Source organism: Balaenoptera borealis (genome assembly GCF_965194805.1).
Source record: "Balaenoptera borealis genome assembly, chromosome: 6".
Lineage (NCBI taxonomy): Eukaryota > Metazoa > Chordata > Mammalia > Artiodactyla > Balaenopteridae > Balaenoptera > Balaenoptera borealis.
This window is the reverse complement of record NC_138863.1, coordinates 55,404,295-55,420,884: the sequence shown is the minus strand read 5'-3', so window position 1 is coordinate 55,420,884 and position 16,590 is coordinate 55,404,295. Positions and strand designations below refer to the sequence as shown.

General features: G+C 37.3%; 1 protein-coding gene across 2 annotated transcripts; it reads left to right on the top strand.

Moving 5' to 3' along the window:
* The first annotated feature begins 720 nt into the window (after window positions 1–720).
* Window positions 721–15,869, top strand: RBM45 (RNA binding motif protein 45). Of its 2 annotated transcripts, none has more exons than XM_082395642.1 (9): window positions 721–1,200; window positions 5,208–5,330; window positions 7,216–7,342; window positions 9,505–9,627; window positions 10,419–10,604; window positions 13,376–13,505; window positions 13,681–13,765; window positions 13,964–14,127; window positions 15,669–15,869. In XM_082395642.1, exons 1-9 carry the CDS (start codon window positions 901–903, stop codon window positions 15,859–15,861), a joined length of 1,431 nt encoding a protein of 476 aa, XP_082251768.1. In that variant the 5' UTR covers window positions 721–900; the 3' UTR covers window positions 15,862–15,869. The 2 variants fall into 2 exon arrangements, with proteins under 2 accessions (XP_082251768.1, XP_082251769.1); XM_082395643.1 differs by having other exon boundaries at window positions 723–1,200; window positions 10,425–10,604.
* Window positions 15,870–16,590: the final 721 nt, after the last annotated feature.

Genomic DNA, 16,590 nt, shown 5'->3' with positions numbered 1-16,590 from the left:
TGTCTAGCTCCTTGCACAGAGCCTGGCTTACGGTTGGCACCCAATGAACAGTAGTTACCTATTTTCATTTATAGTAACCCTGGACTTGAACATTTAAGAAGCTCTGCTCCTGAACCATTTTCTGATTTGTTCCTTTCACTTCATTCCAGGGCCACTGCCTTGTTTCTGGATTTCTGCCAGTTTTATGCCGACCTCTCCTCAAAGCCCATTAACAACAAGCCTTAGAAGTCAGTACAGATTTCCCACTTTGCTTGTATCTTAGGATTTCTCCTAGTTCCACAGCTGCGTGCTGCATTCTTTCTGCCCTCAAACCTCCCACGGTTGCTTCTGGGAGTTGAGTAGATCAGAAGATGGAGTTGTTTCTGGTTTGGGCTCTGTTGTTTGTTTTTCTATTACCTTTTGCTACTCCATGGGCCCCAATTCCTCATCTCAGTTTTCTCAACAATGAGGCTGGAGTTGGATGATCAGCTCTAAGACTGAACAGTTTTAACTCAGTCCTATAGAGCTTCTAGTGAGCTTACGACCAAGGTGGCAAGGTTGGGGGAAGACACCATGGGCTTTGGGAGTGGGGTAGAGCCAGCGACGGGAAAGCCCGCACCAGACACTTCTAGCAACAGGGAACCAGGATCACACACCTGGTGCGTGGGCCTTGGCTCCGCGGGATTGGCGCCGTGGACTGCGTCAGGCTCCCCCGGGCCGCTAGGGGGCGCTGCAGCTCCCCGACCCCAAAGCCGGCACCCTGCGTGGCCGGCCTGCGCCGGGCCCCAGACCCTTCCGTCTTCCGGAAGCGGACGCGAGGCTGGGAACGACTGGGTGGGCAGCTGAGGCAGTGGTGGGTACGGCGGGAGCGAGGAGGAGTAAAGGGGTGCGGGCCTGGCTCCCGCGCCGGGGTGGAGCACCATGGACGAAGCGGGGAGCTGTGCGAGCGGCGGAGGCTTCCGCCCGGGCGTGGACAGCCTGGACGAGCCGCCGAACAGCCGCATCTTCTTGGTGATCAGCAAGTACACGCCCGAGTCGGTGCTGAGGGAGCGCTTCTCGCCCTTCGGGGAGATCCAAGACATCTGGGTGGTGCGGGACAAGCACACCAAAGAGTCCAAGGGCATCGCATTCGTCAAGTTTGCCCGCAGCTCGCAGGCCTGCAGGGCCATGGAGGAGATGCACGGCCAGTGCCTCAGCCCCAGCGACACCAAGCCCATCAAGGTGCGGGGGCCGGGTCGGGGTGCCCCCGGGGGCGGTGTCAGGCTGCGGTAGGGGTGGTATATTCGCTCGCGGGGGCGGACTGGGCAGCACCTGGCGTTCCGGGGTGGGGGGAGGGGAGGGGAGGACGGTGTTGCAGAGAGCGTTCTTGCGGACGCCCTGCCGGCAGGTCTGCACTGGGGTGCGGGGGAAGGGGGATGCAGAGAGAACGTCCGCTCCCGGGTCGGACCAGGTGTCTGCGGCTACTCGGGCTGCAGAGCTGCGGTGGCCGGACCGTCCCGCGCCCCCGCCGTCGCTAATCCACCGCCCAGCTCCGACCCTGACCTACTTTGAGGACTTCTCTGATCCTCCTCTCTCAGACCTCGCGGTTTACCGTGTATAAAAACAAGTAACTTTGCTTTTCCTCAGGTAGGTAAGGTGCTTAAAGACTTGATAAAAGTACATGTAACTGGCCCTCCCTTGTTAGCCATTTTCCCAGTACCAAAGTATGCATGTACATAATTTTTTTAATATATAAATATATTTGTTTATTTATTTATGGCTGTGTTGGGTCTTCGTTTCTGTGCGAGGGCTTTCTCTAGTTGCGGCGAGCGGGGGCCACTCTTCATCGCGGTGCGCGGGCCTCTCACTGTCGCGGCCTCTCTTGTTGCGGAGCACAGGCTCCAGACGCGCAGGCTCAGTAGTTGTGGCTCACGGGCCTAGTTGCTCCGCGGCATGTGGGATCTTCCCGGACCGGGGCACGAACCCGTGTCCCCTGCATTGGCAGGCGGATTCTCAACCACTGCACCACCAGGGAAGCCCTGAATGTATATAATTTTTAAATGCCGTTGATTAAAACTGCTACTATTGCATATTCATCACACTTCTGTAATCTTTACAAATTATTTTAAATAAACCCTCCTTGTGAAGGTATTGATATCGAGGTTTTGCTACTGTCACTTTTCTCTGAAAGCAGACCAAGGTAAACTGCCTTAAAAAGAGCCAAATCATGGTGATGGCAGTGTAATTGTATTAATATTAAATGCCTCTTTGAATACTCTTAATTAATTCTGGTGGTATTTATATTAAGTTTCCACACTTAACTTGTCTGTAAAATTAATATACTGACACAGGGCAGGAAGGGTGATTTTGAGGGTTATTTGACTTAATCTATCCTTTTAGCACAGAGCTGGTACAAGGGAAGCCCTCAGTACATCTTTTTTGTTTATCCATAGTAGCAGTCTCTGTAGGCCTTCCTTGCAAAAAAGAGAGGAGCCTAGGAATACACCAACAACACATTAGACAATAGACATTCCCTCTCCTCCCACCTCCCAAACCCTCTGAGTCAGGACAGATCATCAATGAAATTAAGTGTAAGGCCACAGTATATACTAGATCAGGGGGTGGCAAACTTTGTCTATAAAGGGTCAGTAAATATTTTAGGCTTTGTGAGTCATACACAGTCTGTCACACATTCTTTTTGTTTTTTAACAACCCTCTAAAAATGTAGAAGCAATTCTTAGATCATGGGCTGTAGAAAAACAGGAAGCTGAAGTTTGTTGGCTCCTACACTAGGTTGATAATTTTCATCTCCTTCCAATTATGATCTTAGCAGGGAGGATTTTTTTACTTTGAATATAGTATAACCACAGAGATCTTCTTGGAAACTCCCCAAAATGCCCCAAATTTGAAACCTATAGACCCCCCTTGCCTTCATTAAATTCCTACAAGAGAAGTAAAAGTTCCAGCACTAAAATGTATCCCCCCCTTTTCACCACAGAGAAATTAAATGATTCCCAAAGATAATTAAAGCTTAAATTTTGTTTTTCACATTTTTGTCCACTCAGTTTCAGCCAGAGGGTTGTTGCACTAGTGCCTTAGCTAGACAGTCTAAATTCATTCTTCAGCAGCTTCAACTTGGGCTGTCTTCCGCTGGAATGTAGTGGGGTTTTTTGTTTTGTTTTGTTTTTAAGTATTTCCAGTTAAATTAATTCACCTTCAGTGTTTCTCATGTACTTTGCTTTTGCAACGTTCCAAAGGCCCTGCAAGACAAATAAGAAAATTTTAATACCAGGCCTACAGCCAGAAAAGACTGTCCAAATGAGACTCATTCTGTGAGTGATCAGCTACATTATCTTGAGGAAAAGGGTAAACCTAGAAAACAAGAGAAAAATCTTAGTTCTTAGCTTTGCAAGGATTTAGAGCCCATAGTCTGTGAACATAAAATCTCAGGAGAAATCATCCAGTAGGTGGTTGATTATTATACATGTTTTCTACTTAGATATTGTCATCTTTATCAGAAATTTGAAATGCTTCAATCTTCTAAAATTTAGAAATTTGTGATCTGATGGCACCTCCAATCACAAATCTTACTTGAAACTCTTTTTTTTCTCCTAGTGTCTTCCCGTACTTAAAGGTTCCCTATTTGTATTTCCCTATTGACCATCCATTACTGATACATGCACTGGACTAACTTTCTAGTGAGCCATTTCTATGTTACTTAATACTCTACTACTAATACCTTATACAGTGCTTGGCATGTGGTATAAGTTTATCAAAGGAATAACTGGAAGTAGATGCTATCTAAGGGTGTATCTCCAGCTGTATCTTGTAAGCAAGGTTCTACACCTCTGTGACAGCTGTTTTCCAAGCAAACATAATGACCCTCTTTTTCAATATTTCTAAAATCCCGTGGCTCTATAAATTCTTTGTCCTTTTAGTTGCTGCCTTCTCCTCTGGAATTCCATAGGTTCAGGTTTTCTCATACTGAATGGTATACAGCCCCCCTTTAAAGACAAAGAAGAAGAAGAAAGGAAAAAAATACTCAAGGGCCCTGTCTGGTGAATTACATTATTTTTATTACATTTCTACAAGTTATAAAAAATAAGAGTAGCCATTAAAATTCTTATGCTTGTAGCTCTAGGAACAAATCCACAATCATAGTTAAAGATTTTACATTCCTCTGGAAAAATATAAAACCAAAGCAATTTTATGAATTAAATAAAAGCAATACCACAAAGCAAATTAAATTCTAGGTAATAATCTAATGTCACAGATAATATTTCAATAAAACTAAATTACTAATAGAAAAATAGAGCCTCAGTCCATTCTGTGCATTTTCTTGCTCACATAAGTCATTCAGGTGGTAACTGAGATGATCCAGAATATGGTTATGTTACCTTTTTTTAAGGATTAATATTAGAAAGCAAACAATTAAAAATACGACCATCTAGACTTAAACCCAACTGTATCAATATTAAATTCAACATAAATTGGCTAAACACTCCTATTAAAAAGCAGGGATTGTCAGGATTTTTTTTAAAAAGGCCAAACTAAATACTGTTTACAAGAGATGCACTTTTAAGTATAAAGATACAAAGCGGTTGAAAGTAAAAGGATAGAAAAAGCTGGTGTGATATCAGACAAAATGGTCTTCAACAGGAAGAGTATTAACAAGAATAATTTCCTAAAAATAAAAATATCAATCAAAGAGTACATAACAATTCCAGATGTTTATGTAACCAATAATAGAGCTTCAAAATACATGAAGCATTATTAATAGAACTAAAAGGAGAGATAAATTCATAATCAGATTTTTGCACTCCTCTTAGTCTCTGATAGAAAAAGTAGACAAAATCAGTAAGGATATGACATTTTAATAACACTATTAATCAACTATATAATTGGCATTTATTGAACACTACCCAACAAGCGCAGAGTACACGTTCTCTTTCAGTGCACTGACTATTGCACTGACTGTTGCTCTCTTTCACTGCACTGACTATTGCTCTTGGTAAAAAAAATACAAAGGAAAAAAAATTCGGAAAAAAAAGTGCAAAGATCAGTGTTATCTCATAAAAAGTCATTGCAATAAAGATTGCTTTAACAAAATGTTTTTTGATAAGACCCTATTACATTGCATTTAACCTAACATGAATCCCATACTAATAATGAAGTAAGTATTCTTAAGGAGTAGGAAAACAGTTGACTGATATTTCCACATTATTCTTTGGGTTTTGTTTGTTTCTTAGGTTTTCATTGCTCAGTCCAGATCATCTGGAAGTCACCGAGATGTTGAGGATGAAGAACTTACAAGAATATTTGTTATGATACCAAAGTCCTACACAGAAGAAGATCTACGGGAAAAATTTAAGGTACTTAACATTTTCTAATCAGCTAGCGTTCTTGGTAACTTAAAATCTTACATTGGTTGTACAATTACTAAATCTTGTTTTGTTTGAGTTAGATCATTAGATTGGTGGTGGAGAATTAAATAACTATTTTTAAGTCATCTATTTCAATCTAGTTATTAAATATTAAAACTAAAATAAGTTAACTTTTTAAAAATGTATAAAACCTGGAAAATATTGATGATGGTGTTTTTCCCCCCCTTTAATGAAAATACAGATTCAGGAAAATGAAGTATAAAGCTCAGAGTTTTAAGTAAGGTCTCATACCTAGTAGGTGGTGGAGCCAAGATTTATGCCGAGGGTGTCTGAATCCAGAGCCCGCTCTTGGTCTTGAAATTTTCAAAGCACCCTCTTAGCACTCCTCTCTATTGCCTCTCATGGAGAGATGGGGCAGGCAAGCCTGAGTGTGTGAACTGTATTATCTCGCATTTGTTACAAGTCTGTGGCATGTTGATGTACTTATTCACAGAAAGACTTATCCTCTATAGTTTTTGTTTTAAAATTAGGCCTCTGAAGGAATTATATTTAAAGGAAAAAAAAAAAAACTACCTACAACTCTGAACTATAGCTAGATTGTAGTCAATGAAATTTGGAGACAATTTAAAATTTCTTTTTAGCCATTGACTTTTATGAGCAGTGATACACTTTCACAAAAACTATTAAAAAGCAATTTTTAAATTGTCTTGAGTTGTAATTTTTTATTCTTTTTCTACTAATCTTCCCAGTACTGAATCACGTGGACAACAAGCAAGAAAGAAAACAAGTAGTAAAAAGTAATTTTCAAACTTCCTCTATCCTACCCCAACTGAGGATTGAATAAAATACTTGAAAAATAACAAATACCAAATATATATATATATTCCATACTTCCTCCAATAGTAAGAATAAAGTTTTTACCTTATATACTTATAAACTTTTATCTTTCTCTGAGTGAACAAATATGGCATTTTTAAATACATATATAGTAGTTAAGTTACTAATCGGTTACATGAAAATTTTATAAGATTAATAATAAACAGAATTTATATCCCGTATTTCTTCCAACATTAAAAGTAAACATTTACCACATATTTCTCACATGGAGTATTAACTTTCTGCGTGAACCAATGTATTTTAAAAATGTACTTCAAGAGGCACTCCTTCAAAAGTATACACAATCATTTATGTTCCTGTTAGAAGGCAGATAAATAATTATAGCTAATATTTACTGAGTGCTGACTATGTCCCAGACCCTCTATGTGCACTTTAGGTGTACTTGCTCTTTTAAACCTTAAAACAACCCTATGAGGTAGGTACAGCTATTAGCCCCATTTAACAGCTAAGGAGATAGGCCCCATTTAACAGCTAAGGAGATAGGCAACTGCCCAGTTAATAAGTGGCTGAACCAAGATTAGAATAAAGAAGGTTCAGTTTCAGAGCCTCTGCTCTTAACCAACACTGAGCAAGACTTTGGAGCTTTCCAGACCATGTACAAATTTTTGCTCTCCCTCCATGACTTTGGCAAGTTATATGATTTCTCTAAGGCCCAGCTTCCTTGTCTGTGAAATAAGCAGTATAATATATATATCCTTGAAGGGCTGTTATAACAATAAAGTGATATACGTAAAGCAAATGCTCAGTAAATAAAAAGTATCATTATTTTGGTTATGTTATTTGGTTTTATCATCATTATGGTTATTTTTCTAGTGCCTCATTAGTTTGTGACATTTTTATTCCATTATTAAAAGTAGCTATAAATTCTGATTTCTTTTTTTGGAAGCAAGAAGAAAAGTAAATTTTAAGTTAGTTCTGAAATCTGTTCAGTTATTAATTTTGACTCCTCTAAGATCATTTCTTTTAACTCTCATAGGTGTATGGAGATATCGAGTATTGCAGCATTATTAAGAATAAAGTAACTGGAGAAAGTAAAGGCTTGGGCTATGTTCGATACTTAAAACCATCACAGGCTGCCCAAGCAATAGAAAACTGTGATCGAAGTAAGGATGTGTTCATTTATCATTGTAATAGACATTTGAAAAAATTCGAATTATTCTAATTATAATCTAATACTGGTTTGTGCTAATAGCCATACCTGCTAATTTAATCTCAGCAATGGGAGTTTAAATATATATAGTCCTAAGATGAAAATAATTTGGGGGCTGTGATTAGGCTTTCATTGAGGCACTATCTTGAAAAATATGAGTAACTGCATTAACTCAGTGAAAATGCTGTTGTCCTGCTTTGGTTATTATTTCTACAGGTTTTTGGGGTTTATTAAATTATTTAGAATTTTAAGTATTAAAAATATTGACCAACCCTTTCAGGTTGGGGTTTTTAAAAAATATTTATTCTTTATATTTTAAAGAAATTCAAGTATTCTGTAATATTTGTTTATATTTGACCTAAACCCTAAATAGAATTAGGTATACTAACAAACATATAAATAATAAGGATAGGATTTTCAAGGTTTGCTAGCATTGGGAAGTAAATACACATTGGGTTAATTTCAAGGTAGAGTGACATTATTCGGATCTTCTGCTGTTGCTGGTGTACATTCTGAAGAATAAGAATTCTAAAGAGGCCAAGGAAAATATTCTTTGTTGTCATACTTCTAGTTATATTGACCCTTAGAAATGAGATGTAGAATAATTCAATTAGTGGGTTTCAGGATATTATAAAAATAGATACATACTGAAAATAATTATTGTTAATCAGTAGAACTCTTAGATAACCCTAAGGTATACACCAAAATTTTCTCTCAGATCCTTCTAAATTTCTCAATCAACCAACATTAACTGAGTACCTATGGTACACTCATCAATATAAGTAGAGGGATACAGATGGAATATATAGCAACGCTGGCATTTAAGGAATTGACAGCTGTATTGGGTAGCCAAGATCTAACAGGCAAAAAATAGTTAAGGAGTAATAGATTTTTTAAAGCTCTATGTCTTATTTATCTGTTGCTGTCACCCCAAGTACCTAGTACTGCTGTTAGTAGTACTCAATATAGTAGTGTACTCAGTTGAGTAGTACTCAGTTAAGATTTATTGAGATCTCTAGCAAAGATACTGCCATTTATAGTAGACTCAATAAAAATTTGCCAAATGAGAAAATGTTCAGAAGTGTGTGATATAGCCTATCAATGGTGAAAAACAAGTGCACCAAATGAGCATGGGAATACATCTGGAAGTAGGATTTGCAACTGGTGTAGAGTAGGCAGGACAGAAGATGAGAGCAATGTTAGTAAAGACACAGAGCTAGAAATAAATGTCTTTGCTTAATAGCATGAAGGCAACAATCTGAGTAACGCTTGGTATTCCTGTTGAGAAACAGGGACAAAGTAATCTAGGTACGTTGGAACCGTACACGGGAGGTGATGAAGAGTTCAAGCTTAGTCCACATTAGAAAATCCCTTGTAGATTGTTTTAAAAGGAGAAAAATAACAAAAACTGTTTCAGCACAGTTGATCTAACCACAGTATCAAGAGTGTATTTCCAGAGGAAGAATTCAAAGAGGCTCATTTTATCCTTTTTGGAACCACTGAATAATATGATGAAAGCTGTGAACCTTCTGCCTTGAAATATGCCCATGTGCACATACGAATAAGCATTATGTTTAAAGTTTCAGAGGGTTCATGAAACCTTCCCACCTTTTGAAGCTCATCGTTGGACCCCTAGTTAAAACTCTTGATCCAGAGGCAAAGCGATCAGTTGAAGGGTTGTAATTAATTGACGAGAATCTAATTTTAAAACAGAGGCAGGGAAGTTGGAGTGAAAGATAACATCTTCTAGGTATATTTCAAAGGAAGAATCTTGATGACAGTTGGGTGTGAAGAAGCACTATTGGATTTTGATGTTGGAAAGCCTGAGAATGAATGATGATGTCATCTATAGTAGAGGGAGACTGGAAAGGATAGAATAGAATTGCTGATCTTTCATGTCTACATTGACCCATAATTTGGGATTCTTGCTGTTTCTCATTTACTCCTTGCCATCTTTCAAAAAGCAAAGAAGTAGGTAGGTCTGGTGGAGATGGTTGTTTGTGTAGATTTTGTTTTATACAATTATAAAACTAAGTCAAGCACTAGCAATCAAGTATATTTGTAGGTGTGTTAAATTTGCTATAAAATTTGAAATTTATGGATTCTCTTTTTCAGGTTTTAGGGCAATCTTGGCTGAACCTAAAAATAAAGCATCTGAATCCTCAGAACAAGATTATTATAGTAATATGAGGCAGGAGACTTTGGGACATGAACCTAGAGTGAATATGTTTCCATTTGGTAAGTGGGCTATCTTTACTTTAATGGCATAAGTAGTGTATGCAATCTGATTTGGAGGGGTTTTTTTTAATACTCTTTTATCAGCAGTCTGAAGTTCACATAGTGAATAAAAGAATTTATAGGTTTTTTTTTTCTTTCAAGAAGTTGGTCATGACACCTAATGTCATTATTTAACGCTTATTTTGTTTAACTTATTTCCAATTATAGTTTTTTATGGTTAGTTATGCATTATCTAAGTGTTACACTATGTCAGTGGCAGTGTTACACAGCCATTTTGCGGGGGTGAGCTGCTGCTTGTATGCAGCTGACCAAGAAATATGAAAGACATATACAGTTATCCCCTCAGTATGAATCCTAAAATTTTATCCCTAAATTACTGCTGCCTTAAAATTAGGGCTAGAGAAAGGAGAGGAATGACAAAAGTAGAAGTTAGAAAAGGGGGAAAATGAGTGATGAAAGTAAGACCTGTAAATGTTATTTGGCATAAACGTCCCTTTAGGTGAAACACTTGCCATATTTTGCAGTTTTGCGTAGTAAACCTATTCCTGTGAAATTAGACTACACATTTCTGCTTATATTTCTGTATCAAGGCAGGGAAATCGGGAGAGTTGTCTGTTTTCTTGTCCTTGTCTCTCCTGATAGTGCTGATGACCAAGAGCATATTACAAAAGACAGTGCCTTTGTTCAATGCAGAGGACTTAATGACAGTTCATTTATTTTCTAGTATCTAAAATGTTAAATGAATCTTTGAATGTACAGAAATTTAAAGATTTGCTTTTTGTTTTATATTGTTGGAGAACAACAATCTGAATTTTCAAGTTTTGACAAGAATGACAACAGAGGCCAGGAAGCCATCTCCAAACGCCTGTCAGTTGTATCAAGAGTTCCTTTCACTGAAGAGCAGCTTTTCAGCATTTTTGATATAGTACCAGGGTTGGAATACTGTGAAGTTCAACGAGATCCGTATTCTAATTATGGTAAAATAATGTCTGTATTATTTTTAAATATACTGTGTTTTGTTAAACTGGCTTTTCTCCAGTGGCACTTTTTCTTTTTAATTTTTATTAGAGTATAGTTGATTTACAAGGTTGTGTTACTCTCTGCTGTACAGTAAAATGAATCAGTTATATATATACATATATCCACTCTTTTCTAGATTCTTTTCCCGTATAGGTCGTTACAGAGTATTGAGTACAGTTCCCTGTGCTATACAGTAGGTCCTTATCAGTTTTTATAGATAGTAGTGTATATATGTCAATCCCAATCTCCCAATTTATCCTTCCCCCCACCTTTTCCCCCTGGTAACCATAAGTTTGTTTTCTACATCTGTGACTCTACTTCTGTTTTGTAAATAAGTTCGTTTGTTCCAATGGCACTTTTTATGTCAGATACTGTTTGTATAACAGTTTTTTGTTTCTTCTTTCTCTACCTTAAACTTTCAAATATAGTGATACCTCAATAAACAAATCCCTGGGAATATATCTACTTTATAGAGTCATTTATTTTTTTTAAACTGTTTTAACGCGCATAAAATAGAGCATTCTCTGTTTCCAGTTGTACAACAAAAATACCTTAGAATAAGGTCTCTTTCTGTACTTCTCATTAATGCTGGGCAAAGTGATAAAACCCTTAAAGTTTTCTCCTCTTCCCTAAGTCTCTTTTCTTAAACTCTGTACCTCAGAAGGGAACTCCTTCCCTTCATTTCAAGCATTTTAATTGCCCTACTTCTCTCTCTGCTTCTCCCCACTCTTAATAGAAGCAAGACTCTAATGCTAGCCATTTGAACTTGGTAACTGGTTCATTGATTAAACCTATTATCTAGTGTTAGGTTAATCCATCTTTGTATTCTTGTAAGCCTTTTGATTTTTTTAAGGCTTTTTTAAAATGCCCTAGTGGTGTAATGGGAAAAGGTTAGCATTCCATTTTGCAGCCAACGAGTGGTGCAAATCCCAACAATGACACATAGTTGTAAGACCTTAGCAAATTGCTTATTCTATCTAGTCTCTCTTTACTCATCTGTAAAATGGGATTATTAGTACCTTCTATGCCAGGGTTAGATAAGAATTAGAAATAATATATATAAAGTATCTACTGCAAGTCCTGGCACATAATAGGCACTCAGTTTGTTAGTTTTTAAAGAATTGGAGGTGAGGGGTGGTATAGAGAAATCATACTTGGCACCTCTTCCAGTACTATAGATATACTTGATTTAGTCATTTTAGGGTGTCTTTTTATGGATGTTGAGGGGAAATAGATGAGTCAGATTATATAGGCTGACTGGCCTAGAGTGTCCACACCCTTTATACAGACTCTCCCACATAATCAATATTACTCTACCCAGCACTGGTCTTTTAGCAGGACCTACTAAAAAGTCATTGACCTACTTTGTACCATCTCCAACTTTAACCCAGTCTTATGCTATCATTTTTTTTTTTTTTTTACTATTAATTTATTTATTTTTATTTTGGCTGCTCTGGGTCTTACTTGTGGCATGCAGGATCTTTGTTGCAGCATGTGGGATCTTTTTTAATTGCAGCATGCGGGATCTTTTTTAGTTGAAGCTTGTGGACTTCTTAGTTGTGGCATGCAGACTCTTAGCTGCAGCATGCATGCAGGATCTGGTTCCCAGAGCAGGGATCGAACCTGGGCCCCCTGCATTGGGAGCTCAGAGCCTTACCCACTGGGCCACTAGGGAAGTACCTGCTGTCATTCTTTGTTGTGACTCTGAGGCACACATTTTGTGGGTTTTGGCATATCTGTTATTATATTCATATGTAATTCTATTTGTTTTGTATTTTCTTTCCTTTTTATCTGGTACTTTGAAATGTATTTGTTCCTTTACCTTCTCTATTGTTTCTCTGGTTGGATGTGTCTGATAAATATGTGTATCATTGGAACACCTTTTTATTAATAGAGGTATCATGTAGTTAGAATCCTATTTGAATTAGTTTTATATGTTCATTTGCTTCTGAGTTTCAATTTCATTAAAATGTTGAGATGCTTAGATTTAGAGAGGAACATTAAATTAAAACATTGTTTTTCCCAAAGTGAGTTATAGTATAAATGTATTGTGAAAACCTTTTGGTGTGTTACAAGCTCCTGGGCTTGCCATGTAAGGTCTCCTGTATAAAATTTTCCCCCCCTGTAGCATCACCTTCCTGAATTGAAATCTATCCCCTTAGCTAAAAGGTCTTCAAAGGAATGTGAAATATGTGACTTTTGATCCGAAACCGTCTGTTCCCCTGCTTTTTGGTTTTACTACATATATCACTTTTTCTCTGTCTACCACTTCAGCTAGCCAAGGTGACTATATATTCTTTTCATATATCACTTCTCATTTCATTTCTTACTCACTATGGTAGGGAAAATTTTAGAATTTCAAAGTATATTTCAAAGAATGAAAATTTTAAGAAAAACTGGTTGGCTTTTAGGTGTATCTCTGTCATATAAGAAAAGCCAAGATCTTAAAATTAAATTCATTGGACAGAACTTAAGCTAATGATACCATTTTTTTTTTAAATATCATGTTCATATTTTTACCAACATCTGGTTTATACTTTGCTTTATAGGAACACAGCTGTTGAACACATGTATAAGAGAACTTTGTTTTCTGACACATTTGATTATATATTTACTAGTTGTGTGATATTAGTGTTTTTCTCTGTTGTTTCATTCTTATGGCAACACAAACTTTAGATACTGAATCTGCTTTTTTTCTAATTCCTGTATATTCTCTGCTTTGTTTTAGGTCATGGAGTGGTTCAGTATTTTAATGTAGCATCTGCTATTTATGCAAAATACAAGTTACATGGATTTCAGTATCCTCCTGGGAATCGGATAGGTGTTTCCTTCATTGATGATGGGAGTAATGCAACAGAGTAAGTACCATTCCAGGAGCTAGCCTAAAGCCAAGCTTTGGGTATACGTGATATGACTTGGAGAATAAAAATAGAAAACAATTGACCTCTCAGGTGAGGAAGTCACACAAAAGAAGTTACTGTTTAGAGACTGAATATTTCTAGTTTTCAGTAAATTACCAGTTCTTATCTCCAGTCTCCTTAGAAAAATGGCAACGCAGATGGTAGCTGCACAGCTTGCATCAATGGTGTGGAATAACCCAAGTCAGCAGCAATTTCTGGTAAGTAGGTAAGAATTTAACCTTCACAGTAGTATAAATAAATGTGGCCTTTGTTTACTACCTGTGTAAGAAAATTTTCAGAGATATAGTAAAAGACCACAAAGGTGCCATGATACACATCTCTTTGGCTCTTGACTTAAAAATCCCTAAAGTGCAGTTTTTCTTTTTTTTTTTGTTTTGAACCTAATTCTTCAACAGCAATTTGGAGGAAGTTCTGGATCACAGCTGCCTCAAATCCAGACAGATGTTGTACTTCCATCATGCAAAAAAAAAGCCCCTCCTGAAACTCCTGTGAAAGAAAGACTTTTTATCGTGTTTAATCCACATCCTTTACCTTTAGATGTACTAGAGGATATATTCTGGTAAGATTTCAATTCCACAGAGTTACATTTTAAAATAATATAATTTATTTAAACCAGTCATTTAAGCAGTCTTGCACTCTTGAAGCTTCCTGTGTCCAGTACCTTTCAGGTACAGATGATTCGTTCTGTGGTTTAAAAAAGTTCTTATTTATATCACCTTTTAAAATATATAATTATTTCCTTCTCTTCTTTGTCATTTACATGTCATAAGTCCCCACACAGAATTTCCTTTTATTTTGTTTTGAAGACATAAAACATGGAGTATTGTTTTGAAAAGTTGCATACATAGAATGAACAAATCATTTGTTTCTTAATAGAAGGTACATCTGTATAGACCTGTCCTCTAGAATTCAACTGAACAGTGTTTATTAAGCATCTTCTATTTTGTCAACACTCTATTGGACCCTTAAGGATTATATAACTACATTGAGTAAACAATTACTTGATTGTAGGGAAGAATGTGTGTGTGTGTGTGTGTGTGTGTGTACGTATATAAAATAAGTGTAAAAAGGGGGAAGACTCTTGTTTGTTTTTCATGTAACTTCTTTAACCTTAACTTTTTCTTTTTGGTCTTTTTCCTATTTGCCTTACAACAATGTTAGTGAATTTATTTAAAAGATAGATAGAAAGCTTTTTAAAGAACGTCACAAAATATCAGTGATGTGGTTCAAGTATTTTGATTTTTATTTAACCAATTTATTTCGTTTATTTTTTGAACCTCTCCTCTGTACCAGGCAGTCACTGTGCTAAGTGCCAGAGACATTGTGTAAACAAACAATTATATTACGTAAACAAGATATAATAGTTCTTGTCCTCTTAGAACTAATCTCATGTAGGAGACAGATAAGGGAATAGGAAATTACAACCTAGAGAGGTTGGTGTTGTGAAAAGGAGTATTCAGGCTGTGAAATACATAGGAGGGGCACCCGCCTTAGAAACTCAGAGAAGACTTCTTGAAAGAAGCAAGGTATAGTGGAGGCCTGGAGGATAAAAATAATTTAACCAGGGAAGAAAGCTGGGCATGTGGGTGGTTATACCTGCCAGAGAGAACGTGGAAGGAGGTTGTTGGAATATGGGATTTGAGAGACTGAGGGAAGATGAAGCTGCAGAGGACAAGGACCCAAGTCAAGAAAGACCCACAAGCTATGTTAGGGAGTTTGTCCTTACCCTGGAGGCATGAAGAGCAGCTGAAGGGACTTTTAGGGAGGAAATGATCATATTTGTGTTTTAGAAAGATCACTCAGTAGACAGGATAGAGAATAGATTGGAGAAGGATAAACCCTGGGGGCAGGTAAACTAGTGATGAAGGTATTAGAGTAAACTAAGAAAAAGATAATGATGGTGAGAATGAGGAAAGAGATCTGAGTGATAATGAGGAGAAACTGACTGATAGAGGAAATGTTTAAGAAGGAAGATTGACATTATTAGAGATTGGACGTGGGGGAAGGAGTGAAAAAAGGAGTCCAGAATGGACCCCAACTTTTAGATCTGAGCATCGGTACTTACCAATTTCAGTTGATCTTTTTTTTACTTTGTTTCAGTCGTTTTGGTAACCTGATCGAAGTTTACCTTGTGTCAGGAAAAAATGTGGGGTATGCCAAGTATGCAGATAGAATAAGTGCTAATGATGCCATTACTACTTTACATGGAAAGATCCTGAATGGAGTCAGACTTAAAGTTATGCTGGCAGACTCCCCAAGAGAAGAATCTAACAAACGACAAAGAACTTATTGATTCTTGAGGTATGCTCTTTTTAATCTAAATTCTAAAACACATTGGCTAAATAGTGTAACAAAAGGAATATGTATAGAGTTTCTTTTTAAGGATTTACAAGTTGTTGGTTAAAAGCACTGTGGCTTAAAAGTTTGCTGATAATTTTACAGTATATTTTTTAAACTTGAACTTTTTAAACTTAAAAAATGTTTTTAATGTTTACTGGGAGAATGTCTTTGTCCTATAAAATAAAATCAGATTTCAGTTTAGAAAATTAAATAGTATTTGTGTGTGTGTCTGTGTGTGTGTGAATGTCTTAGCTATTAAGAATTGGACTTTACTATATGGTTACATAAACTTTAAAATTGGAATACTTCTAAAGATTTTTAACTTGAAGAATTAAGTCTTGAGTTATGAATTGAGGTAATTTATGACAGTCTTTATAAAGAATGTCTTGACATTCACTAAATGCCTAAAAAGCAATACCAAATACAGTTGACCCTTGAACAGCGCAAGTTTGAGCTGCATGGGTCCACTGTGGACATGTGGATGTTTTTCAGTAGTAAATACTACAGTACCACATGATCTGAGGTTGGTTGGGTCCGAGGTTGGTTGAATCTGTGGATGCAGAACCGTGGGTAAGGAGTTTCTGCGTGTATGGAGGGCCCATGATAAGTGATCCTCAGATTTTCAACTGTGTGGAGGGTAGCCACCCCTAACCCCCGCATTGTTCAAGGGTCAATTGTAATG